At 40.7% G+C, this 26,741-nt stretch overlaps 1 protein-coding gene across 1 annotated transcript in view; it reads right to left on the bottom strand.

Moving 5' to 3' along the window:
- Nucleotides 1–10,290: 10,290 nt before the first annotated feature.
- The window catches only part of ZNF695 (zinc finger protein 695), a 28,818-nt gene continuing 12,367 nt past the window's right edge, over nucleotides 10,291–26,741 (bottom strand). The window contains exons 2-4 of the mRNA XM_003267343.2: nucleotides 24,829–24,991; nucleotides 24,263–24,355; nucleotides 10,291–13,226 (exon numbers count right to left, since the gene is read on the bottom strand). Coding sequence (XP_003267391.1) covers nucleotides 11,941–13,226; nucleotides 24,263–24,355; nucleotides 24,829–24,991 — 1,542 coding nt within the window. The 3' untranslated portion in view covers nucleotides 10,291–11,940. The remainder of the gene's footprint in view (nucleotides 13,227–24,262; nucleotides 24,356–24,828; nucleotides 24,992–26,741) is intronic.

Raw genomic sequence — 26,741 nt, 5'->3', positions numbered from 1 at the left:
ACTCCAAAGGGAATATGCAATTGATATAAATCCGTTTTTCTGCCTTCTAGAAGCTTAGTCTACTGAGGAAACATATGAACACAGATCATTAAAATACAAGGTGATGAAGATTTTAACAATTACAATGCACTGAAGTTTTGGACTGAGGGCTGTGGGAGCAATAATAAAGTGCTTTGAACTTAGGTAAAATGAAACAAGAACAGTTTTACTAACATGCTGAGAACATGAAAGTTCAGAGTTTGGCATGCAAATGCTGAGGGCTGGGGGGTCATCATGAGGCCGAGGAGCTAGGAAGCAGATACAACCCTCCCAAGATTTTCGCTGACAGTAAGGAGTACGCTAGGGTGTAAACCGAGCGGGAGACAGTATCAAGAAAATGATTTTAATTATGTCTCTGAGGGAATTAAGCCAAGTGAAAGAAAAATCGAAGATAACTAAAACAAAAGGGAATCTTCAAAGAGGCTAAGTCTCAAAAGAGGTAAAAGAGAATCACTTACTCTATTAGGCAGGAGGGAAGGAGGAAACAATGGGCATCTCTGAAGGGAAGTCTGAAGGCTGAGGGAGAGAGATTTACCAAGCATACGCCGAACAGTTTCTATTTCAGCCTGTGGTCCCAGCTACTGGGAGGCTGAGGCAGGAGAATGGCGTGAACCCGGGAGGCGGAGCTTGCAGTGAGCCGAGATCGCGCCACTGCACTCCCAGCCTGGGCAACAGAGCAAGACTCCATCTCAAAATAAATAAATAAATAAATAAATAAATAAATAAATAAATACATTACACTGAATTTATCCTGAAGAGAAAATGCAAAGCCAAATAAGAGACCCCCAAATCAGACTGAAAATTTATTTGCCTCTATAAAGTTCAGGAAACCAGAATGAGAAGCAGCTACTTTTTAGACTTTAGACATTATAAATTTACAATTCAACATCAGATTTGGGCAGGGACACATATCTAAACTACATCAATACTTACGAAGTCAACCTCAGATCAGTTATGCACATATTCTCTATCATTCCCAGTTCCCTGCCATTCGCAAAGTTTATGAGCATTTTTGATGTTCCCTCAAGCCCCAGATATAAATGTAAGAGCTTTGTGCCACCTAACAAAAACTTTCATATGTGCCAAAATAAATCTACTCATCAGTGCCCACTAGTATTTTAATGGCTCAATAGAAATGTTTTGTACAAGGTCGTGAAGGCCTTTATGAAAGGATAAGCTTTTTGTTGTTGTTTTTGAGACAGAGTCTTGGTCTGTCGCCCAAGCTGGAGTGCAGTGGTGTGATCTTGGCTCACCGCAACCTCTGTCTCCTGGGTTCAAGCGATTCTCCTGCGTCAGCCTCCTGAGTAGCTGAGACTACAGGTGCCCGCTACCACACCTGGCTAATTTTTGTTATTTTTAGTAGAGACGGGGTTTTGCCATGTTGGCCAGGCTGGTTTAGCAAGCCTGACCTCGTGATCCGCCCGCCTTGGCGTCCAAAAGTGCTGGAATTACAGGCGTGAGCCACCGCACCCGGCGAAAGGATAAAGTTTTAAAAAGTCTTTTAGGATAGTTTTGTTATCAGGCGTATAAGCTTAAGAACACTCTCTTCCAGCATCTCTATTTGTCAGAGTTTTTATGACATTGGTGATTTCATTTTGATTCTAAAAACTTTCACACATCTCATTCTGTAGCAATTAGTTTGTGTTCGGCTACAAAGAAAAGACTTTTGTATAGTATCAGAATATATCAGGTGTACGCTTACGTACTTGGGCAGCAGAACTGATAAAATAGAGCAGTGACCTTATAGTGTACCACTTTCTTTCCAGTTCCTCTCTCTGAAATTGTCTACACCTGGTCATCGTGCTCACGCTCACTCCTTCAGAGCCCAAGTTGGCTGATCCACCTCCAGGCAATCAAACCACATTCCAAACAGCAACAAAGAGAAAAATGTGAAGCTGACAGGACGTAGGGAATTTTATTAAAAACCAGTGTTTTTTTAATTCAGAGAAGGCCAACCTGTTCAGGCACTTCTCTCTAAATCTCACTGAGCAGAACGCTATCGCTTGGCCACCAATATAAGCAGACACATTTCTCTGTAGCAGAACACAGGAGACATGATTGGGAGTGGCTGCTGCTCCCTGTACTATCATGAGTTCTGACAAAAAGGCTATTTACGTTGTGCACTGGAACAGGGTGTTGTGAAAAAAACCCTCAAATTCAGAATACATTCATCCCAGATTCACAATAATTATGTATGCAAATGGAATGCTTATTCTTTAGAGGTATAATTAAAGAGCTGTCTAATCATTTGATTACTTATGACTTTGTAATGAAAATTATCAAACCCAACAGTGAGAATGTAATGTTCAATCCTACAATCAAACATAACCTGTTAATCTTTTGGAATGTTTTACATTTTGATGCAATGTTCAGTAAATTACAGTGCTTTAATTTGCATTATGATGATGCGACCCATAAAAGCAAGTGATTTACTTGAAAGGTGATCCCAGGAACAGAAGGAAGCAGTGAAGGAAGATGGGAAAGAGCAAGAAACCAATAAAGGCTGTGGAGTCGGTCAGACCTATTTTTGTTCACACATTTTTGGAGTTTTGAGTCCACCTCTAACGTTACCATGTGTGCATGGTGTATCCCTATTATGATTATGTTAACTCAGAATAAACTACGGTGTAGGTACTGCAGAGGCTGCTGCACGTAGAATGGATCGGAAGCACCTGGAGGGCTGTAGGGTAACGGATTGCTGGGCCTCTCCTTCATGTGACTCGCTCAGCAGTCTGGTCTGCTTTTGTTGCAAATTTTCAGTTGTTTCCAAAGCTGCTTGTCAGGGGAAATGACTTGAAGAACTTGTCTGGCTGCACAGTATGATGATGTTCTCCAGTAAAGACAGTGGCCCGTATGAGATGCAGCAAGATACACAGTGATCATGAATGCTTTTAAGTGGACTCTGGTCTTGTTGATCCAAGGGTGAGAAATGAGGTCATGCGTGTTGGACTTCTGTGGTTTCACCTTGGAAGCCTGACTGCTGTTCAAAGTCTACAGCAGTCAGGTACATATCCATTCCGGGTATACACGTGTAACCTGGGCTAGGATCTAAAGTCTTTACATGGCCTGGGCTGGAATCTGTCTCATATCCTAGAGACCTGCTCTGTGTCAACACACCTGGAGGAAACACTGAGATCTAAGAGGGGAGATAATTCAAAAATAGGGTCCTTTGTGGGGTTGATTTTAAAACTGCTCCTGTTGCTTTGGGGGTGACATGGGGGAAGGTGTGGAGAAGATCGTGCTGGTGACAATGGAGGTTTGAGGGGTACGGGACCACACCCAGACTTAGAATACAGCCCTCCTTTCTCTCGATTCTGCTTGTCACAGCCAGGAGAGCATCCTGGGTAATTTACCTAATTAGAAGAATCTCACCCAGGGGACTGGGCTTTTGATTTTGCCATTTCAAGGAAAGATGTGCATCATACCATGGACACTACAGATCCTTGAGGCCTCCTTCAGCTCTCCTCTCCTTCACCTCCTTGAAAACTATCTTTTAACTGATAGCCTCAGAAATGTTATTGAAATCTTTACTGCCCATTTGCTAGGTGAAATTATCTAAACGAATTTCTCATTCCAAATCTAACCGTATTTCTTAAATTATGAATATGGTTGAGAAATTTATTTTTAGGCAATCTTTTTGTTTCATATAATTTGCTCATAATTGTTGGTTTTGAGTATTCTTTAAAATGAATTATCCCCATTACTAAATTATAATTTGACTGTTTAATCTTCCTAAAAAAATTAGAATATGTCTTCTAAATAACTCGTTAAGTTTTACCTTATATTTATGGAAGGCTTCCCAATTACTCATATAAAAACCTTATGCTGGCTGGGTGCAGTGGCTCACGCCTGTAATCCCAGCACTTTAGGAGGCCGAGGCGGGTGGATCACGAGGTCAGGAGATCGAGACCATCCTGGCTAACACGGTGAAACCTCGTCTCTACTAAAATTACAAAAAATTAGCTGGGCATGGTGGTGGGCGCCTGTAGTCCCAGCTACTCAGGAGGCCGAGGCAGGAGAATGGCGTGAACCTGGGAGGCGGAGCTTGCAGTGAGCCAAGATCATGCCACTGCACTCCTGCCTGGACGACAGAGCGAGACTCCGTATAAAAAAAAAAAAATCTTATGCTGTGTTTGAATACATAATTTGTCAATCAGTTATATATTTTTAAACAGCCTTGAAAGACTTATTTTATTTTTATAAAATGATACATTTAGTCAATTTCTAGTTATAGACCTGTACTATTTGGCTGTTATATTATACCTAAAGCTGTTAATTTCCCTTTTTAAAGCAGTAATGAAATATGCAAACCATAAGATTTGCCCCCCGACACTTTTTTTTTTTTTTTGAGACAGAGTCTCACTTTGTCGCTCAGTCTGGAGTGCAGTGGTGCAATCTCAGTGCACTGTAATTTCCATCTCCCAGGTTCTGGTGATTCTCATGCTTCATCCTCCCAAGCAGCTGAGATTGTAGGCATGCACCACCACACACTGCTGATTTTTGTATTTTTTGGTAGAGACGGGGTTTCACCATGTTGGCCAGGCTGGTCTCGAACTCCCGACCACAACTGATCTGCCTGCCTCAGCCTCCCAAAGTGCTGGGATTACAGGAGTGAATCACTGCACCCGGCTGAGTTTACCCATTTTTGAGTGTACATTTTAGAGGCATTAAGTGCATTCACATGGTGGTATACTCATCACAACCATCCTGAAACTCTGAAACTATTATGAGAAAACATGAGGTAAAAGTACCATGACATTAGTCTGGGCAATAATTTTTTAGATTTAATGTAAAAATCCCAGGGAACACAAGTAAAAATAAATGAAACTTCTTCACCTAAAAAGCTTCTATACAGCACCAGGTACAATCAATGAAATGATGAGACAATCGAAGAATGAAAAAATATTCAAATTATATGTTGGACGGGTTAATATTGAAAATACATAAGAACTTAAACTATATGACAGAAAGATATTAAAAATGGGTAAAATATCTAAATACGTTTTTCAAAAGACCTACAAATGACCAATACATATATTTTTAAATGTTCATCAATAGTCATCAAGGAAAGGCAAATCAGAACTGCTATGAGGTATCACCTCACTCTTGTTAGAATGACTATAATCAAAAAGACAGAGGGTAAGTGTTGGCAAAAGTGTGGGAAAAGAAAAATGCTAGCACACTGTTGGTGTGAATGTGGACCAACACAGCCACTGTCAAAAACAGTATGATGATTTCTGCAAAAAAAAATGGAACTACCGTATGATACAGCAATTTTACTATTGGATATATATCCACAAAAATAAAATCAGTAGGTTGAGGAGACATCTTTATTTCCCAATTATTGAAATAAATATTTCCCAAATTTTGAAATATATAATATTTGGGAAATAAATGTTTCTGTCTTTCTCATAAACTCAGTGGAAAAGACTCAAAAATACAGTTTTTGTGATGTTTTTGTTCTATTAGTCCGTCATCAGTACAGGAGCTCAGGTATTTACCAGTGTGCTCAGGGCCTAGCACAGAACATGGGAAGGACCGAAGTATTTTAGAACTTTTACGTTAAGCTTGGGGTACCTGGAGCTGCTGTTCCTGATGGTGATCGTATAGAAAACAGTAAAGAAGCAGACAGTGCTAACGGTCCCAATTTTGCTATTGTAGAAACACAGAAAACAATTTAGCACCCAAAATCACTGAGGAAATGTTTTAATCCAAAAGCCACCATGATCTCTGAGATGTATTTAGAGTGAAAGACCAAGCGGTTGGGTAGTTAGGTGATTAAGAATGAAGACTATGGACTGTCAACTGCACCCAATGAAATATAGGAAGAAATTTTAGAAGTTCCCAAGATTGCAAAAATAAATCTAAAAGAAAGATTATTTCGGGCCAGCCACAGTGGCTGACGCCTGTAATCTCAGCACTTTGAGAGGCCGAGGTGGGAGGATCACGTGAGGTTGGGAGTTTGGGACCAGCCTGACCAACATGGAGAAACCCTGACTCTACTGAAAATACAAAATTAGCCACGTGTGGTGGCACATGCCTGTACTCCCAGCTACTTAGGAGGCTGAGGCAGAAAAATCACTTGAACCTGGGAGGTGGAGGTTGTGGTGAGCTGAGATCGCGCCATTGCACTCCAGCCTGGGCAATAAGAGTGAAACTCAGTCTCAAAAAAAAAAGAGTATTTCAAATTTTAAATCCACAGAGGTCATTCTATTATTCTATTATTGTTCAACACAACATACACATTCAAAAATAGGTTCTGCATGGAAACATAAGGTGTGCTCTAAGTGTTTCATAGAAAATTAAATTCAAAATTATCCACTTATCATTAACTCTCCTTAAGAATTTCTAAGATACATTTGCTCTTCAGAGATTTCCAAATTCTGACATGCTTATTTACACAGTGCTTACAATACACAGTCCAATATTATTAAAGCTTTACCTATTATAATTAATTATACATTCACCACACTTTGTGTCAGGATTTTAAAATATTTTCTTTTAACAAACAAACAATGCTAATTGTCCAATTTAATTCTCTGGCCCATGGACAGTGCACCCCTCTCCTCCATTAAGAGTGTTGCTTGGCTGGGCGCGGTGGCTCACGCCTGTCATCCCAGCACTTTGGGAGGCCGAGGCGGGAGGATCACGAAGTCAGGAGATCCAGACCATCGTGGCTAACACGGTGAAACCCCGTCTCTACTAAAAATACAAAAAATTAGCCGGGCGTGGTGGCAGGCACCTGTAGTCCCAGCTACTCGGGAGGCTGAGGCAGGAGAATGGCGTGAACCTGGGAGGCGGAGCTTGCAGTGAGCCGAGATTGCGCCACTGCACTCCAGCCTGGGCGACAGAGCAAGGCTCTGTCTCAAAAAAAAAAAAAAAAAAAAAAAAAAAAGAATGTGTTGCTTGTAGCTGGGCCACATGGTGGCACATGCCTGTAATGCCAGCACTTTGGGAGGCTGAGGTATGTGGGGAAAAGAAAGAGATCAGATTGTTACTGTGTCTGTGTAGAAAGAAGTAGACATAGGAGACTCCATTTTGTTCTGTACTAAGAAAAATTCTTCTGCCTTGAGATGCTGTTAATCTGTAACCCTACACCCAACTCCGCGCTCTCTGAAACATGTGCTGTGTCAAATTCAGGGTTAGATGGATTAAGGGCTGTGCAGGAGGTGCTTTGTTAAACAGATGCTTGAAGGCAGCATGCTTGTTAAGAGCCATCACCACTCCCTAATCTCAAGTACCCAGAGACACAAACACTGCGGAAGGCCGCAGGGACCTCTGCCTAGGAAAGCCAGGTATTGTCCAAGGTTTCTCCCCATGTGACAGTCTGAAATATGGCCTCGTGGGAAGGGAAAGACCTGACTGTCCCCCAGCCCGACAACCATAAAGGGTCTGTGCTGAGGAGGATTAGTAAAAGAGGAAGGAATGCCTCTTTGCAGTTGAGACGAGAGGAAGGCACCTGTCTCCTGCCCGTCCCTGGGCAATGGAATGTCTGGGTATAAAACCCAATTGTATGTTCCATCTACTGAGATAGGGGAAAACTGCCTTAGGGCTGGAGGTGGGACATGCGGGCAGCAATACTGCTCTGTAAGGCATTGAATGTTTATGTGTATGCATATCTAAAGCACAGCACTTGATTCTTTACCTTGTCTATGATGCAGAGACCTTTGTTCATGTGTTTATCTGCTGACCTTCTCCCCACTATTATCCTATGACCCTGACATATCCCCCTCTCTGAGAAACACCCAAGAATGATCAATAAATACTAAGGGAACTCAGAGGCCGGCGGGATCCTCCATATGCTGAACGCTGGTCCCCTGGGCCCCCTTATTTCTTTCTCTATACGTTGGCTCTGTGTCTTTTTCTTTTCCAAGTCTCTCATTCCACCTAACGAGAAACACCCACACGTGTGGAGGGGCAACCCCCCCCTTCAGAGGTAGGGGCGTTGCCTGAGCGTAGGAGCTTGAGATCAGCCTGGAAAATACAGTGAGACTTCAGTTCTACAAAACAATACAAAAAATTAGCTGGGCATGGTGGCATGTGGCTGTACTCCTAGCTACCCAGGGAACTAAGATGAGAGGACAACTTGAGCCTGGGAGGTTGAGACTGCAGTAGGCTATGATCACAATGTCAGTTTTGTAACATATAAATGACCTCGAACTCTCCAGTTAAAAGTCAATCTATTGGCTGGGCACAGTGGCTCACGCCTGTAATCCCAGCACTTTGAGAGGCCGAGGCGGGTGGATCACCTGAGGTGAGGAGTTCAAGACCAGCCTGGCCAACATGATGAACCCCATCTTTACTGAAATTACAAAAATTAGCCAGGCATGGTGGTGCGTGTCTGTAATCCCAGCTACTTGGCAGACCAAGGCAGGAGACTTGATTGAACCCAGGAGGTGGAAGTTGCAGTGAGCCAAGACTGCACCACTGCACTCCAGCCTGGGCGACAGGGTGAGACTCAGTCTCAAAACAAACAAACAAACAAAAATCTATCATCACATTAAAAAATTTCAAACTTCCAGGCCAGGTGTGGCTCATACCTATAATCCCAGCACTTTAGGAGGCCAAGGCACGTCAGTCACTAGAGCTTAGGAGTTCAAGACAAGCCTGGGCAACATGGTAAAACCTCATCTCTACTAAAAAAAGAATTAGCCAGGTGTGGGGATGCACACTTCTAGTCCCAGCTACTCAGGGGGCTGAAGTGGGATGATTGCTTGAGTCTGGGAGGCAGAGGTTGCAGTAATCCAAGATTATACCACTGCACACCAGCTGGGTGACACAGTGAGACCATGTCTCCAAGAAAAAAAAGAAGAGAAAGTTCAAACTTCCTGTTAGAATGTACAAAGTACTATATAAAATGACATATTGTGTGGAGAACAGTGAGAAAGTGTAGCCATAAAACAGGTTTAAAAAAAAAAGGGCCGGGCGCGGTGGCTCACGCTTGTAATCCCAGCACTTTGGGAGGCCGAGGCGGGCGGATCACGAGGTCAGGAGATCGAGACCATGGTGAAACCCTGTCTCTACTAAAAATACAAAAAAAAAAATTAGCCGGGCGTGGTGGCGGGCGCCTGTAGTCCCAGCTGCTCAGAGAGGCTGAGGCGGGAGAATGGCATGAACCCGGGAGGCGGAGCTTGCAGTGAGCCGAGATTGCGCCACTGCACTCCAGCCTGGGCGACAGTGCGAGACTCTGTCTCAAAAAAAAAAAAAAAAAAAAAAAAGGAGGAGCGCTGGAATGCGTAAGTAGTTGAGAAGAAAGAAAAAGAGACCACAAAAAAACAGAGCTAACTTGGAAATAAAAGCAGAATTCCTCTTCAGAGAGAGTCAGTTGTGCAGCCTGGGTACAGAAATCCTTTCTCTGCATGCAGAATCAATGCCAGGTCTTCATCCTGGGATATTTCCAATCTCTTACCTGGAGCCACAAATTCACTCCAACAGGAATGTTTATTGCTAATTATGGAACATCTATTATACATCTGGCACTGCGTTATGTTTCTTCACTTCATTTACATGTCAAATAACCCTATGACTTATAAAGCCTCCAAGGTGTTTACCTGAACAAATTGCCCAGAGTCAATAAACTTAATTACTGCAATTAAGAAAAGTGAAAGAAACAATAACCAAAAAAGTTGGCTCGAATAGTGTTCTCTAATAATGGAAACATGGAAATGTACTAATTAAGTACAATGAAAATTAATACACTCACTGTGGAATTATTCACATCTTCAGATTATTTTTTAAGCACCAATAAGTTTCATAAAATCATTATTATAATCCCTGAGAAGATCGCACAAGAAATTCTTCATGAATTTTGGAACAAGAAAATTATATGTTAGCTCTAGCATGAGCAACATAAAAGTAAAAACAGGATTTTCATGGGGAAATTCTGAAAAAGGTGCAATAAGATTTTAGAGAAATGCATTCAATACAAAGCAGAGAAAACAGATTTGCCTTCAACATGTTTGAGGTTTCTAGTTTGCTAATAAATTATCCATACTTTTGAAATTATGTTTGGTTCCAACACTTTTCTTTTATTCTGAAAACGGGTATGCACTTACTTCAAACATATTACTTGCTTCATAACTGTCTTACACCTAACATTTATCTTTAGAGTAATATATTTATATATTTATCTCCATGTAAACCAAAACTAAAAGTATGTATATGTTTTGCAGGCCAGAAAAGCCACATGTTAAAAGAACAATGTAAATACAATTTTGTTAATAGTCCTTCAAGATTCAGAAATATATGGTCTTTGATTATAATCCTATATAGGCTTTATTATAGCCATAATAATGACACTGTCATTACAAAAAGAGCAAACAGAATGAAGGTGTAACGTGTGGGAACAATATTTGTCAAATTATTTGAAGTTTAATGCCACTGGGAGAAGGGATCATTACAGATACTGTTCCACCATGTTACCCACTATTGTATTGTTACCATTTGTTACCTGCAATCATAACTAAGGTGAGATAGGTTAACGTTGGGGGCAGGATAAACATCACTTAATATACAACGGTCCAAAGACATTAAAACAATTTTGTCTTATTAAAACAAATTAAGTTCAAACAGTCTAAAAAGAGCATTTCAAAATCCACTGAATTTTATTACCTTAATGTGCAATAGGAAAAACAACTGACTTGTAAAACTCAAATGTTTCTTTCTTAAATATAATGCAGAATAGTACTCTGAAGAACTACCTCATGAATCACTTACAACCCTATTATAAGACAACTACAAAGAGCCTCTCCGGTTAAATTTCTTCAGGAAACTTAAAATGCAATGTCCATAATCTTCCAAAGAAAAGGATATGAATGACACCCACCCAAATATAGAAGAAACTCTCACAGCTTTCACGTAGCAACAATAGGCCACATGCCTTCACATAAACACTAGAAATGAAGGCTTGGTATCAAGTGATTTAAGACTTGAATTACATAAATATGTGATTTTCAAAAAAGCTAAAACTCTTTCAATGCACAGAGTATACTTTATTATTATTATGTTATTATTATTATTGAGACAGGGTCTTGCTCTGTTGCCCAGGCGGGAGTGAAGTTGCAAGATATCAGCTCACTGCATCCTCAACCTCCGGGCTCAAGCAGTCCTCCCACCTGAGCCTTCCAAGTAGCTGGGACAACAGACATGTGCCACCAAGCCTGGCTTTTATTTTATTTTTTGTAGAGATGAGGTTTTGCCATGTTGCCCAGGCTGGTCCCAAACTCCTGGGCTCAAGCAATCCCCCCACTTAGGCATGCAAAAGTGCAGCAATTAGAGGAAAGAGCCACCGTGCCTGGCACCAAAAGGCATACTTGAAATGTAATTATAACTTCCCCAAAAGGTGAATCTCCTACTTATTTTAATTTAACTTTGGATTATTCTCTATAACCAACACTCAGATTTACAGTAATGTCTGAAAGTGTCAGTGACTTAGGCTTTTTACTATGAATTCTTGGATGTATTTTGATGTAATTTTTGATTAGATATTTTTTCACATTTACTGCATCTGTAAAATAGTTTTTAGTGTGAACACTCTGGTGTTTTCTAAGGTATATTTTTTGAACAAATGTTGTTTCTGCATTTATTACATTTGTCAGGTTTCTCTCCAATACAAAGTCTTTGAAGTTGAATACAGTTTGAATAACTGGAGGGTTTCCCTCCAGTATAAATTCTTCTGTGCACAGTAAGAGCTGTGATATAAGTGGAGGTGTTGAACTGGTCTTTCTATTTGTATTGTTCTTAGCCTAAACATTTTAGTGCACTCAAAGGCTTATAGGCTGTAAATGGCCTTTTGATAATCATTACATTTGTAACACTTTTATTCAGTAAAAATATTCTGCTGTGAAGTTGTGAATAGGTATTAAAGACTACGCCACGTTGTTTAGATTTGTAGGGTTTTTCTCAGGTATGAGTTTTCTCATGTACAGCAAGTTGTGCAGAGTGGTTAAAGGCTTTGCCACATTCCTCACACTTGTATGGTTTCTCTCTGGTATGAATCGTCTTATGTTTAGAAAGGTGTGAGCTCTGGCCGAAGGCTTTGCCACATTCTTCACATTTGTAGGGTTTCTCTCCAGTATGAATTCTCTTATGGTTAGTAAGATATGAAAACCAGTTAAAAGCTTTGCCACATTCATCACATTTGTAGGGTTTCTCTCCAGTATGAATTCTCTTATGTTGAGTAAGGTATGAGAACCAGGTAAAAGCTTTGCCACATTCCTCACATTTGTAGGGTTTCTGCCCAGTATGAATTCTCTTATGCTGAATAAGGTATGAGAACCAGGTAAAAGCTTTGCCACATTCCTCACATTTGTATGGTTTCTCACCAGTATGAATCCTCCTATGTTCAGTCAGATGTGAGCTCTGGTTAAAGGCTTTTCCACATTCTTCACATTGGAAGGTTTTCTCTCCAGTATGAATTCTCTTATGTTGAGTAAGGTATGACAACAATTTAAAGACTTTGCCACATTCTTCACACTTGTAGGGTTTCTCTCCACTATGAATTCTCTTGTGTTGAGTAAGGTATGATAACAACTTAAAGGATTTGCCACATTCTTCACATTTGTGTGGTTTCTCTCCAGTATGAATTTTCTTATGTTTAGTAAGAACTGAGCACAGGTTAAAAGCTTTGCCACATTCTTCACATCTGTAGGTTTTCTTTTCAGTATTTTTCTCAACAATAGCAAGACTTGAGCAAGGCTTAAAGACGTTATTACATTCTTCACATTTGCAATGTTTCTCTCCAACATGAATTCTCTTACAGTCAGTAAAGCATGGGCACTCGTTAAAGGCTTTGCCACATTTTTTACATTGGTAGGGGTTCTCTCCAATATAGATTCTCTGCTGTTGAGTTGTTATTAAAGACATGCAAGAGACATTGCCACATTCTTTGCATTTGAATGGTTTTTCTCCAGTATGGCTTATCTTACGTTTATTTAGATTTGCAAATTTACTAAAACCTTTCACACATTTATTGCATTGAAAGTTTTTGCTATGAGTAGTTGCTGAGCATAGGTCAAGTTCATTATAACTTGCCTTCTGCCCTTTCCACTCACCCACAATTTCCCAGTCATTCCTTAAGCGTAATTTCTCAAGACAACATCTTTCATATCTTCTCAGCATCACTTTTTGGAATGAAACTTGCAGGCCCTGCTCTGGCAAAATGTCTTCAGTAAGATAAGAAGACAAAGCTGGAAAAAAATAAAACCAACAAATTATTCCACTTACTAGATAACATCCTTTGCAAATCTAGGGCATAAAATTATACAAGCACATTAGCAAGATAGCATAATGAAATACCATAGGCCCTTATTCCTTCATAGTCATAATCCTAACAAAAATATACTAAACAAAATGCCATTACGAGAATCCTAAAAGCAGCCAAAGGAGGAAAAAAAAAAGAAATGACATACAATGAAGCTCCAATATGCCTCACTGCAGACTTTTCACTGGAAACCTTACTGGCCAGAAGACAGTGGTATGACATACTTAAAGTGCTGAAAGAAAAAAACCTTTACCCTAGAATATTATATCCAGCAAAAATATCCTTCAAACATAAAGAGAAATAAGGATGGCCAAACAAAAGCTGAGGTATTTCATCAACACCAGACCTGTCCTACGAGAAATGATAAAAGGAGTACTTCAATCAGAAAAGAACATTAATTAGGCAGATCACTTGAGGTCGTGAGTTCAAGATCAGCCTGACCAACATAGAGAAATCCCATCTCTACTAAAAATACGACATTAATCAGGCGTGGTGGCGCATGCCTGTAATCCTAGCTACTCGGGAGGCTGAGGCAGGAGAATCGCCTGAACCCAGGAGGTGGAGGTTGTCGCCTGGGCGACAAGAGTGAAACTCTGTCAAAAAAAAAATTAAATGATGAACAAATCAAAAATGATAACTACAACAAGTTTTCAAAACATAGTACAATAAGAAACAGCAAAAAGTTAAAAATCACGAGTACGAAGCTAAGGCGTAGAGTTTTTATTAGTTTTATTTTCACTTGCTTTTTTATGCAAAGAGTGTTAAGTTCTTATCACATTAAAATACATCAAACCAAAAAACATACAATGGATACACAAAAAATGAAAACCAGAAAACTAAATCATATCACCAGAGAAAATCACCTTCACTAAAGGAACATAGACAGGAAAGAAAGAAGAAGAAGACCACTAAACAACCAGTAAACAAATAACAAAATGGCAGGATTAATCCTTACTTACCAATAACAACATTGAATGTAAATGGAGTAAATTATCCGTTCAAAAGAAACAGACTGGCTGAATGGATGAAAACACAAGACCCACTGACCTGTTGCCTTTAAGAAACACACTTGAGGCCAGGTGCAGTGGCTCACACCTGTAATCCCAGCTCTTTGGGAGGCCGAGACGAGCAGACCGCTTGAGCTTAGGAGTTCGAGACCAGCCTAGGCAACATGGTGAAACCCATCTCTACCAAAAATACAAAATTAGCTGGGCTGTGGTCCCAGCTACCCGAGAGGCTGAGGTGGGAGGATTGCTGGAACCTGGGAGGCAGAGGTTGCAGTGAGCCAGGATTGCGCCACTGCACTTCAGCCTGGGTGACAGAGTGAGACCCCATGTTGAAAGGGAGAAAGGGAGAAAGGGGAAAAGGGAAAGGGGAAAGGAAAGGAAAGGAAGAGAGAGATGAATGAGGGGAAAGGGGGAAGGGAAGGGAGAAAGAGAGAGAGAAGGAGGGAAGGAAGGAAGGAAGCAAGAAAGGAAGGAAGGAAGGAAGGAAAAGGGGAAGGGGAAGGAGGGAGGGAGGAAGAGAGGAAAAGGAAAGAAAGGAAAGGAAAGGAAGGAAAAAGAAAAGAGAGAAAGAGAGAGAGAGAGAAAGACACTTTAGCTATAAAAACACACACAGTCTGAAAATAAAAGAATGGAAAAAGATATTCCATGAAAAAGAAACAAACAAAAAAGAGCAGGAGTCACTACACTTGTATCAGTCAAAACAGATTTGAAGACCAAAAGTAGAAGAGACAAAGAAGGTCATTAAATAATGACAGAAGAGTAGAATCAGCAGGAGAATATAACAATTGTAAATATATATATTTATCCAACACCAGAGCACCCAGATATATAAGGCAAATATTATTAGAACTTTAAAGAGAGGCCCCAATACAGTAACTGCTATATACTTCAGGACCTCACTTGCAGCACTGGACAAATCTACTAGACAGAAAATCAATAAAGAAACATCGCATTTGTCTGCACTATGTGCCAAATGGATCTAATAGATATTTGCAGAACGTTTCATACAACAGCTGCAGAATACACATTATTTTCCTCAGCACATGGATCATTCTCAAGGACAGACCAAATGTTAGGTCACAAAACAAGTCTTAAAATATTCATAAAATGGAAATAACACCAAGCATTTTCTCTGACCACAATGGAATAAAACTAGAATGAAAAGAGGAATTTTGAAAACTATGCACATACATGGAAATTAAACAGTATGCTCCTGAATGACTAGTGAAATAAAATAAATTCAGGAGGAAATTTAAAATTTCTTGAGACAAATGATAACAGAAACAAAATATACCAAAACCTATAGGATACAGCAAAAGCAGTACGAACAGGGAAGTTAATAGCTATAAGTGCCTACATCAAAAAAGAGGGAAAACTTCAACTAAACAATCCAACAATGCATCTTACAGAACTAGAAAAGCAAGCGCAAACAAAACCCAAAATTAGTAGAAGAAAAATAATGAAGATCGGAGCAGAAATAAATGAAATTAAAATTTTAAAACAATTCAAAAGATCAATGAAACAAAAAGTTAGTTTTTTGAAAAGTTAAACAAAATTGAGAAAAACCTCTAAGACATTAGTCTAGGTAAAAATTTCTTGAGCAATACCCCACAAACACAGACAACCAAAAAAAATGGACAAATGGGAACATATCAAGTTAAAAAGCTTCTGCACAGCAAAGAATACAATCAACAAAGTGAACAGACAACCCAGAGAATGGGAGAAAATACTTGAAAACTACTCATTTGACAAGAGATTAACAACCAGAAGTTATAAGGAGCTCAAACAACTCTATAGGAAAAAAATACAATAATCCGAGCCAAAAAATGGGCAGGAGATGTGAATAAACATTTCTCAAAACAAGACACAAATAGCAAACAGGCATATGAAAAGGTTCTCAACGTCACTGATCATCAGGGAAATGCAAATCAAAACTACGATGAGATATCATCTCACCCCAGATAAAATCACTTATACCCGACAACCAGGCAATAACAAATGCTGGTGAGGATGGAAAGAAAAAGAGACCCTGTACACTGTGGGGATTTAAATTAGTACCACCACTACGAAGAACAGTTTGGAGGTTTCTCAAAACACCAAAAATAGAGGTACCATATGATCCAGCAATCCCACTGCTGATGTATACGCCAAAGAAGGGAAATCGGTATATCAAAGATATCTGCACTCCTATGTTTGTTCCAACACTATTCACAACAGCCAGACTTTGGAAGCAACCTAAGTATCCATCAACAGGCAAATGGATAAAGATAATGTACTACTTATAGGCCAGGCATGGTGGCTCACAACTGTAATCCCAGCACTTTGGGAGGCCGAGGTGGGCGGATCACGAGGTCAAGAGATTGAGACCATCCTGGCTAACAACGTGTAGTTGGACATGGTGGCGGGCGCCTGTAGTCGCAGCTACTCAGGAGGCTGAGGCGGGAGAACAGCGGAGCTTGCAGTAAGCCGAGATCATGGCACTGCCCTCTAGCCTGGGTGACAGAGCAAGACTCTGTCTCAAAAAAAACAAAAAAGAAAATGTACTACTTATAGACAATGGAGTACTATTCAGCCTTAAGTAAGGATGAGATCCTGTCATTTCCAACAACATAGATGGAACTGAAGGTCACCACGTTAAGTAAAATAAGCCAGGCACAGAAAGACAAACATTGCACGCTCTCACTTATTTGTGGAATCTAAAAGTCAGAACAATTAACTCATGGAGATAGAGAGTAGAAGAATGGTTACCAGAGGCTGGAAAGGGTAGTGGGTGAGTGAGTGGGGGAGGTGGGGATGGTTAATGGGTACAAGAAATTACTTAAAGAGAATGAATAAGACCTACTATTTAATAGCACATCAGGGTGACTATAGTCAAAAATAATTTCAGTTGTACATTTTAAAATAACTTAAGGAGTATAATTTGATTGTCTGTAACTCAAAAAATAAATGCTTGAGGGAATAGACACCCCATTTTCCCTGATATGCTTATTTTGCATTGCATGCTTGTATAAAAATACCTTATGTACCTCATAAATATAAACGCTATGTACCCACAAATTTTTTAAATTTTTTTTAAAAGCCTTTCTGAGAACTCGAAAAATCAGTGAAGGGTTTGCAGCACCCCAGGTGAGCACAATGCCATGAGCCCCACAGAAGTGAAAGGAAGTTTGTTCCATTTACCCACCACAGCCCTTCCTTTTTTCCAATAAGGTAGGTGCCCTTAGGAGTAAACTTCTGGCTTCTCCCTCAGAAAATAAAGAAAATAGTAGCACATGTGTCCATACTTTTGGGGGCTTGAAAAAGACTGGTTTCTGTCTCCTATGACACGGAGTACTGAATGGAATGATGGTATACTTTGACTGACAGGTTGGTTCTGTTGAGACCAATAACAAATGATTGTTACAGCAGATGAGAAACTGCAGTACCAGAGATGGACAACAGATATAACTAGTGATTACAGCCTCTTAAGAGGAAACATGTGAAAACCTCTGTAATTAAGAAAATAGCCGGGCGCAGTGGCTCACGCCGGTAATCCTAGCCCTTTGGGAGGCCGAGGTGGGCAGATCACGAGGTCAGGTGTTCAAGCCCAGCCTGGCCAACATGGTGAAACCACATCTCTACTAAAAATACAAAAATTAGCCAGGCATAGTGGCACGTGCCTATAATCCCAGCTACTTGGGAGGCTGAGGCAGGAGAATTGCTTGAACCCGGGAGGCAGAGGGTGCAGTGAGCCGAGATTGCACCACTGAACTCCAGCCTGGGAGACAGAGTGAGAGACTGTCTCAAAAAAACAAAAAAACAAAACAAACAAACAAACAAACAAAAAAAACACCATCCCAGAGAAGACATATCCCAAGAACAAGTTTGAGAGGCTCCCATAATCTCTAGCCTGGTCAATTGGTGTCAGAATTTCCCAGAACAATGCCACTTTATAAAGATTGAAACAGGTGGCTTTTTGTTAATTTCAAATCTGAACAAAAGATTACAATGTATACAAAGTATCACGGTACTTATGGCCCCAAAAAGGAAAAATAAATATCCAGATAGCAACCCTAAAGAAATGGAGATATATAAATTATCTTTAAAAACTCAAAATAACCATGTGAATAACATTAATAAGTGAAATAAGAACACAGACAACTAAATGAAATCAGGAAAATGGAAGATCAACAAAAAGATAAAAAGTATAAAAAGAAATAGAAATTACGGAGCTCAAGAATATAAGGTAAGCAAATGCTGAAAAAGTCATCAGTAGACCTACACTCAAGAAATGCTAGAGGGTGCTGGGCGCAGTGGCTCACGCTTGTAATCCCAGCACTTTGGGAGGCCGAGGCGGGCGGATCACGAGGTCAGGAGATCGAGACCACGGTGAAACCCCGTCTCTACTAAAAATACAAAAAAAAAAAAAAAATTAGCCGGGCGTGGTGGTGGGCGCCTGTAGTCCCAGCTACTCGGAGAGGCTGAGGCAGGAGAATGGCATGAACCCGGGAGGCGGAGCTTGCAGTGAGCCGAGATTGCGCCACTGCACTCCAGCCTGGGCGACAGAGCGAGACTCCGTCTCAAAAAAAAAAAAAAAAAAAAAAAAAAAGAAATGCTAGAGGGGCTGGGTGCGGTGGCTCACACCTGTAATCCCAGGACTTTGGGAGGCCAACGTGGGCGGATCACTTGAGGTCAGGAATTCAGGACCAGCCTAGCCAACATGGTGAAACCCCATCTCTACTAAAAATACAAAAAAATTAGCTGGGCGTGATGGCACGAACCTGTAGTCCCAGCTATAGGGAGGCTGAGGCACAAGAATCACTTGAACCCGGGTGGCAAGGAACAAAAACGTAAAAATAATTATAAACATCTGTTCATATAAAAAGATATGATCAATGACATCAGTAACCTAAAGTTCAGGACAGATGTACTGAGAAAAAAAATTTGTATGTAACTGAAGACATTACCAGTTTAAAATATATTGTTGTGGCCAGGCACAGTGGCTCACACCTGAAATCCCAGCACTTTGGGAGGCCAAGGTGGGCAGATCACCTGAGGTCAGGAGTTGGAGACCAGCCTGGCCAACATGGTAAAACCCCGTCTCTACTAAAAATACGAAAATTAGCTGGGCATGGTGGCACGCGCTTGTAACCCTGGCTACTCAGGAGGCTGAGGCAGGAGAATCGCTTGAGCCCAGGAGGCGGAGGTTGCAGTGAGCCAAGATCATGCCACTCCACTCCAGCCTGGGTGACAGAGCGAGACTCTATCTCGAAAAAACAAAACAAAGCTGGGCGCGGTGGCTCACGCCTGTAATCCCAGCACTTTGGGAGGCTGAGGCAGATGGATCACGAGGTCAGGAGATCGAGACCATCCTGGCTAACCCGGTGAAACCCCGTCTCTACTAAAATTACAAAAAATTAGCTGGGCATGGTGGCAGGCGCCTGTAGTCCCAGCTACTCGGGAGGCTGAGGCAGGAGAATGGTGTGAACCCAGGAGGCAGAGCTTTCAGTGAGCCGAGATCGCGCCACTGCACTCCAGCCTGGCCAACAGAGAGAGACTCCGTCTCGAAAAGAAAAAAAAAAAAACCAAACCAAACCAAAAAACAAAAACGAACAACTCACAGGAGACAAAAAAGACAATAAATAAAAAAAGGTTTTGTTCACAGAAAACCTATGACAAATGTATGTCTGTGTATTTATGTCTACATCTGTGTCTCACCAGGGTACATAATATATAAAGCAAATATTTACAGAAATGAAGCAACAAGTACACAGGGAATGGGGGACTTGAAAGCACTATAAAACAACCAACAGACATCTAGAGAACACCCTAAACAACAGAATCCACGATATTCTCAACAGCTCAGGAAACATTCTCCTTGATAGACCACCTGTCAGGCCACAAAACAAGTCTCAACCAATTTTTAAAAATTGAAATCTTATAGATTATTATTTATGACCAAAATTGAATAAAACAAGAAATCAGTAACAGAAAGAAAACGGAAACATTCACAAATATATGGAAGTTCAAGAACACGCACTTGAGCATGTTCTTCATGGGCTGGAAGACTTAATATTATGAAGATGTTCATATCACTCAAGCGACCTACAGATTCAGTGCAATCCTTTCAAGTTCACAATTTCATTTTTGCAGAAATAGAAAAGGCAAACCTAAAATTACTCAGCACGTGAAGGAACCATGAAGAGCACAACAATCTCCACAAGGAACAGTGTTGCAGGTATCATACTTTCTGATTTTAAAATACATTATGGCCGGGCGCAGTGGCTCATACCTGTACTCCCAGCACTTTGGGAGGCCGAGGTGGGTGGATCACCTGAGGTCATGAGTTCAAGTCAAGCCTGGCCAACATGGTGAAAACCCATCTCTACTAAAAGTACGTGGTGGCACATGCCTGCAATCCCAGCTACTCGGGAGGCTGAGGCAGGAGAATGACCCGAACCCGGGAGGCAGAGTTTGCAGTGAGCCAAGATCGCACCACTGCATTCCAACCCGGGTGACCGAAATGAGACTCTGTCTCAAAATAAATAAATAAATAAAATAAAATAAAAATAAAAATAAAAAAATTATGAAGCTGCGGTAATTAAAACCGTTTGGTACTGGCATAAAGGCAGACAATTAGGTCAATGAAACAGAATAGAGAACACAGAAACAGACCCCCACATATACGGTCACATGAAGAGTTGTTTGCATACTCATATTTATTGCAACATTATTCACAAAAGCTGATAGGGAAAACAACCCAAACTTACCTCACCAAATGAATGATTAAATATAATTCAGAATACACAAACAGGCTGGGAGTGGTGGCCCGTGCCAGTAATCCCAGCACTTTGGGAGGCCAAGGCGGGTGGATCACCTGAGGTAAGGAGTTTGAGACCAGCCTGGCCAACATGGTGAAACCTCGTCTCTACTAAAAATACAAAAAAAAAAAAAAAAAAAAAAATTAGCCAGGCGTGGTGGTGCATGCCTGTAGTCCCAGCAACCCAGGAGGCTGAGGTGGGAGAATCACTTGAACCTGGAAGGTGAAGGCTGCAGTGAGCTGAGGTCAGGCCATGCACTCCAGCCTGGGTGACAGAGTGAGACTCCTTGCAACAAAATTAACTCACACTAGCACCACAGACACCCAAGAAATCGAGATGTCTCAAAAAACAAAACAAAACAAAAAATACAAACAATGGAATATTACTCAGCTTTTAAAAAGCAGGAAATCTGGTAAAATCTACAATAAAGATGAATCTTCAAGAAAAGCCCTTTGTCCTGATGTGATTATAATGCATTGCATGCCTGTATCAAAGTATCTCATGTACCCCATAAATATATACACCTACTATGTACCCTTAAAAATTAAAAATGAAAATCTTGGTGACATGCTAAACGAAATAACCCAGTCACAAAAAGATAGAGACTGTACGAATCCATTTATATGAGATATCTGAAACAGATCCTTAAAAACAAAAAATAGAATGGTGTTTCTAAAGGGCCAGGCAAATACACACACACGTCATAAAGAAAATGTACTGGCATGTCTATTGCAAGTACATTTATCTGTAAGTTTGTTTGCCTGTAACATTTATAAAGGCAAACAAACTTATAGATAAATGTACTGGTAATAGACAATGTGATTGTTGCATTATTCACTTTTGCACCATAATGTCTTGAAGTGTACAGAACTGAATATGTTCATAAAAATTATAATACATAAGTAAAAACTGTTCATGTGTGGTGGCTCATGCCTATAATCCTACCACTTTGAGAGGCCGAGGTGGAAGGATTGCTTGAGGCCAGGAGTTTGAGACCAGCCTGGGCAGGAGTGAGAACCCATCTCTATAAAAAATAAAGAAAGAAATAAAAAGTCCAGGCATGGTGACTCATGCCTATAATCCCAGCACTTTGGGAGGCTGAGGCAGGCGGATCACTTGAGGTAAGGAGTTCAAGACCAGCCTGGCCAACATGGTGAAACCCCATCTCTACTAAAAATACAAAAATTTGCCAGATGGGTGGTGGGTACCTGTAATCCCTGCTACTGGGGAGGCTGAGGCAGGAGAATCTCTTGAACCTGGGAGGCGGAGGGTGCAGTGAGCTGAGATCGTGCCACTGCACTCCAGCCTGGGCGACAGAGCGAGACTCTGTCTCAAGAAAAAAAAAAAAGAAAAAAGAACTACCATACAAGACAGCAATCTCACGTGTGTGTGTGTGTGTGTGTGTGTGTGTATAAAATCAATAGAAATAAAATCAGTATCTCAAATAAATATCTGCATCCCCACATTCATTACAGCATTAGTCATAATTGCCAAGATACAGAAACAATGTAAATCTTTGTGAATGCTGAATGCAGAAAATGTTTTACATATACATAATAGAGTATCATTAAGCAATAAACATAATGAAATCCTGCCATTCTAACAACATGCTAAGTTGCTAAGTGAAATAAGCCAAACACAGAAAAACAAATACTTCCCATTCCTCTCACTCATATGAGCATCTTAAAAGGTTGAAACTCCTAGAAGCAGAAGACGGACGTGATTGCCACGGAGGCAGGAAAATGGAAGATGGTATTAAAAGGGCACAAACTTTCAGTTATAAAATAAATAAGCTTTGGAAATCTAATGAATAGCATCATGAGTATAGTTAATAATATTTTGTAGGCTTAAAATTTGCATTAACACAGCAGACAAGTGTTTTCAACATAAAAATAACTATGTGAAGTGACAGATGTGTTCATTAACTTAATTGTATTAATCATTTCACTATATATAGATATCAAATCATGACACTGTACACAATAGTTATCCAATTTTTATTTGTGTAAGAAAATCCACATTATACACATACATATACACACACATATATATAAATGACACAGACCGACGAAGTTTCATACTAAACAAGACGAAATTATAAAATGACAATTATTTTAAAGGAAGGTAACAAGTGGGAGTTTACTATATAATCAGCAATGTTCTACACTCCCCAACGACCCAGCATATTTAAGAAATCTAGGATGTGAGTAGATATATTAAACTATTTGACAGCTGAGAAATTTGGGCACATAGGGTTTAAATTACAAATCTCAGTTCACACAAAAGAAATAAAATTTTTAAGTAAATAACATTAGATTTTCTTATATTTAGGGAGATGCTTAGTCTTCTGATAAAATTACTATCAATTTCTACAGAATCACATTTGAAATCTCCACAGGGTAAGTCATAAAGGAGAAAACATACATCTCTGGGATTTCTGAACCAAATACCAATATCACCACTACTCTCACATGTTCCAGATGCAATGCAAAAAGGGATCTTAAAAAATATTTTAGGCCAGGCGCGGTGGTTCACGCCTGTAATCCCAGCACTTTGGGAGGCCGAGGCACGTGGATCACGAGGTCAGGAGATTGAGATCATAGGGGCTAACAAGGTGAAACCCCGTCTCTACTGAAGTACAAAATAAATTGGCTGGGTGGGGTGGCGTGCACCTGTAGTCCCAGCTACTCGAGAGACTGAGGCAGGGGAATCGCTTGAACCCGGGAAGTGGGGCTTGCAGTGGGCCGAGATTGTGCCACTGCACTCCAGCCTGGGCGACAGAACGAAACTCCGTCTCAAGAAAACAAAAATGTATATATATTTTAGCATAGAGGTCCTCAAAAATACGCAGACAGTCCCATGTCCCCAAAAGCAATGGAAGAGCAGTCAGATCCTGTGGTCCCCTATAAACTGTGATGATTGTGAGGCTCACTGTAAACTTGAAGGAAAATCACTGAAGGGAAGTACAGTCCTTAGACAATTTATTAACAGCATGAGATAGAAGATGCCCCTACGTGGGAGCAAGAGAAAGAAACCCAGGCTTCTCAGAAGCCATCTCCATGGGAGCAGAGCTTCCCAAACCACATTTTAAAGTCTGGCTTCTTCCTTGATCCTCGGACCCCTTACCTATGTTTGCTTCATTCACTCCTACCTACCTGAGTGTTTAGCTGTCCTCTCTGTGTTCACATTCCAGGGCTCTTTCCTTGCCTCCAGACACATGATCAGTTCTGGCTTAGACACAGCAAGACCTGTTTTATTAGAAAAAAGGGGCATGATTCTTGTGGGGATTCTTTAATCATCTTTTACTGTGCTCAGTGGACAAGAGAAAACATCACATTAGATCCTAGAAAATTAACTCCAAAATACTGTTTTCTGACAGAACCTTTAATATATTTAGGAAGTATTTTAAATTTGTGAGTCCTTAGCTCTGCTACCAAGAACTATAATAACTGGATCAAAAATTGGTGATGGAAACTGGATTTTGAAGTGTAGGCAACCATATTTTATACTATTGAATTTCTAGAATTACCACCAATCTAGAGCAAGGATATACACATCAGCTGAATAGAAAGGTTGACGTCAAGGCAAAACGTCTTGAAAGTTTTGTTTTCTACACCAAGAAATCCCCAAGGTTTCCTTGAAAGCAGTGATGTGAAACTCATTCGTGCAAATCAGAAACTCCCAGAAAACATTCTACAAAGGAAAAAGATGAAATCCTTACTGTGAAATAGGAATTGCATATTGAAGTTATCCTCACCAAGGGAGAACAGGTTTCTGTAGTTCTCTAACATCACATCCCTATACAAACTCCGCTGAGCAGGGTCCAGGCATTCCCACTCCTCTGGAGAGAATTCTAGAGCCACATCCCTGAATGCCAATAGTCCCTGAAAAAGAAAACGTATTTACCAAGTGGCCACGGCAGAGTTCTTCATTTCACTCCAGGCAAGGAGAGAGAGTGAAGAGAACTGGCTCTGACTTATATGAGTGACTAGAATTATCAAATAAGATAATTTTTAACACAGAAATATACTCTAGGCCAGGCGCGGTGGCTCACACCTGTAATCCCAACACTTTGGGAGGCCGAGGCGGGCGGATCACCAGGTCAGGAGTTCAAGACCAGGCTGGCCAACACGGTGAAACCCCATCTCTGCTAAAAATACAAAAATTAGCCGGGCGTGGTGGCACATGCCTGTAGTCCCAGCTACTTGGGAGGCTGAGGCAGGAGAGTTGCTTGAAGCCAGTTTGCAGTGAGCCGAGATCACACCACTGCACTACAGCCTGGGTGACAGAGAGAGACTCTGTCTCAAAATAAATAAATAAATAAATAAAATATATATATACTCTAATGTATTCTCTAACTCTGAGTTAAGAAGATAGTTTAAGATCCACAAAACCAGTGTAGAAACTCTACTTTTGTGCATAATATACTATAAAATCAAGGGCATCAATGCAAGCACTGATATATTCACATCATACAGGATAAGTTGTGTATTGTTCTCATATGGAGAAGTCAGGGTGAGTTGGAAGGTACCTCTCAAATTTTAACAAATATGTCAATGAAGTAGAAATCTTGTTAAAATGCAGGCATGGGCCGGGCGCAGTGGCTCATACCTGTAATCCCAGCACTTTGGGAGGCTGAGGCGGGTGGATCACCTGAAGTAAGGAGTTCAAGACCAGCCTGGCCAACATGGTGAAACCCCATCTCTACTAAAAATACAAAAAATTAGCTGGGCATGGTGGTGGGTGCCTGTAATGCCAGCTACTTGGGAGGCTGAGGCAGGAGATCGCTTGAACCCGGGAGGTGGAGATTGCAGTGAGCCAAGATCACGCCATTGTACTCCAGCCTGGGCAACAAGAGCAAAACTTCATTTCAAAAAATAAATAAATAAACAAATAAAATGCATGCATGGTGGCTCATATCTCTATTCCTAGCACTTTGGGAGGCTGAGGTGGGTGGATCACTTGAGGTCAGGATTTCAAGACCAGCCTGGGCAACATGGCGAAACCTCATCTCTACAAAAAATACAAAAATGAGACAGCCATGATGGCCCATGCCAGTGGTCCCTGCGACCTGGGAGGCTGAGACGGGAGAACTTCCTGAGCCTAGGGCAGAGGCTGCCCTGCAACCTGGGAGGCTAAGATGGGAGGATTTCCTGAGCCTAGGGGGCAGAGGCTGCAGTGAGCTCAGGTCACGCCACTGCACTCCAGCCTGGGTGATAGAGTGAAACCCATTGCAAAAAAAAAAAAAATTTTTTTTTAAGTGTAGATTTTGATTCAGGAGATCTGGGATGAAGCCTAAATTTCTGGCTTTCTAACAAGCCAGCCAGCGATGCCAATGCTTCTGGCTCAAGACAAATATTTTGTCAAACATCCAGTAAATGGCAGAGCTTACGTTCATCCCAGCTGATCTGACCAGTAAACAAACATGAGAGCCTTCATTTTCTAAAGAAAGCTACATGCAAAGAGAATCTAAAGAGAAAAAGGAGTTTCCCGATTGTGATTATTTTATGTACATCAGTCAGTAAATCTCCCCAAAGAACTTATTAATAACAAAAAGAAAAATAATTAACCCTATGGTGGAAAATTCTGGCAGACAGCACCTTATTCAAGTGAATAAAATTAAGATAAATTACA

This window comes from Nomascus leucogenys, chromosome 5, assembly GCF_006542625.1.
Source record: "Nomascus leucogenys isolate Asia chromosome 5, Asia_NLE_v1, whole genome shotgun sequence".
NCBI lineage: Eukaryota > Metazoa > Chordata > Mammalia > Primates > Hylobatidae > Nomascus > Nomascus leucogenys.
Note: the sequence above shows the minus strand (reverse complement) of the source record. Positions and strands in the feature narration are given on the sequence as shown.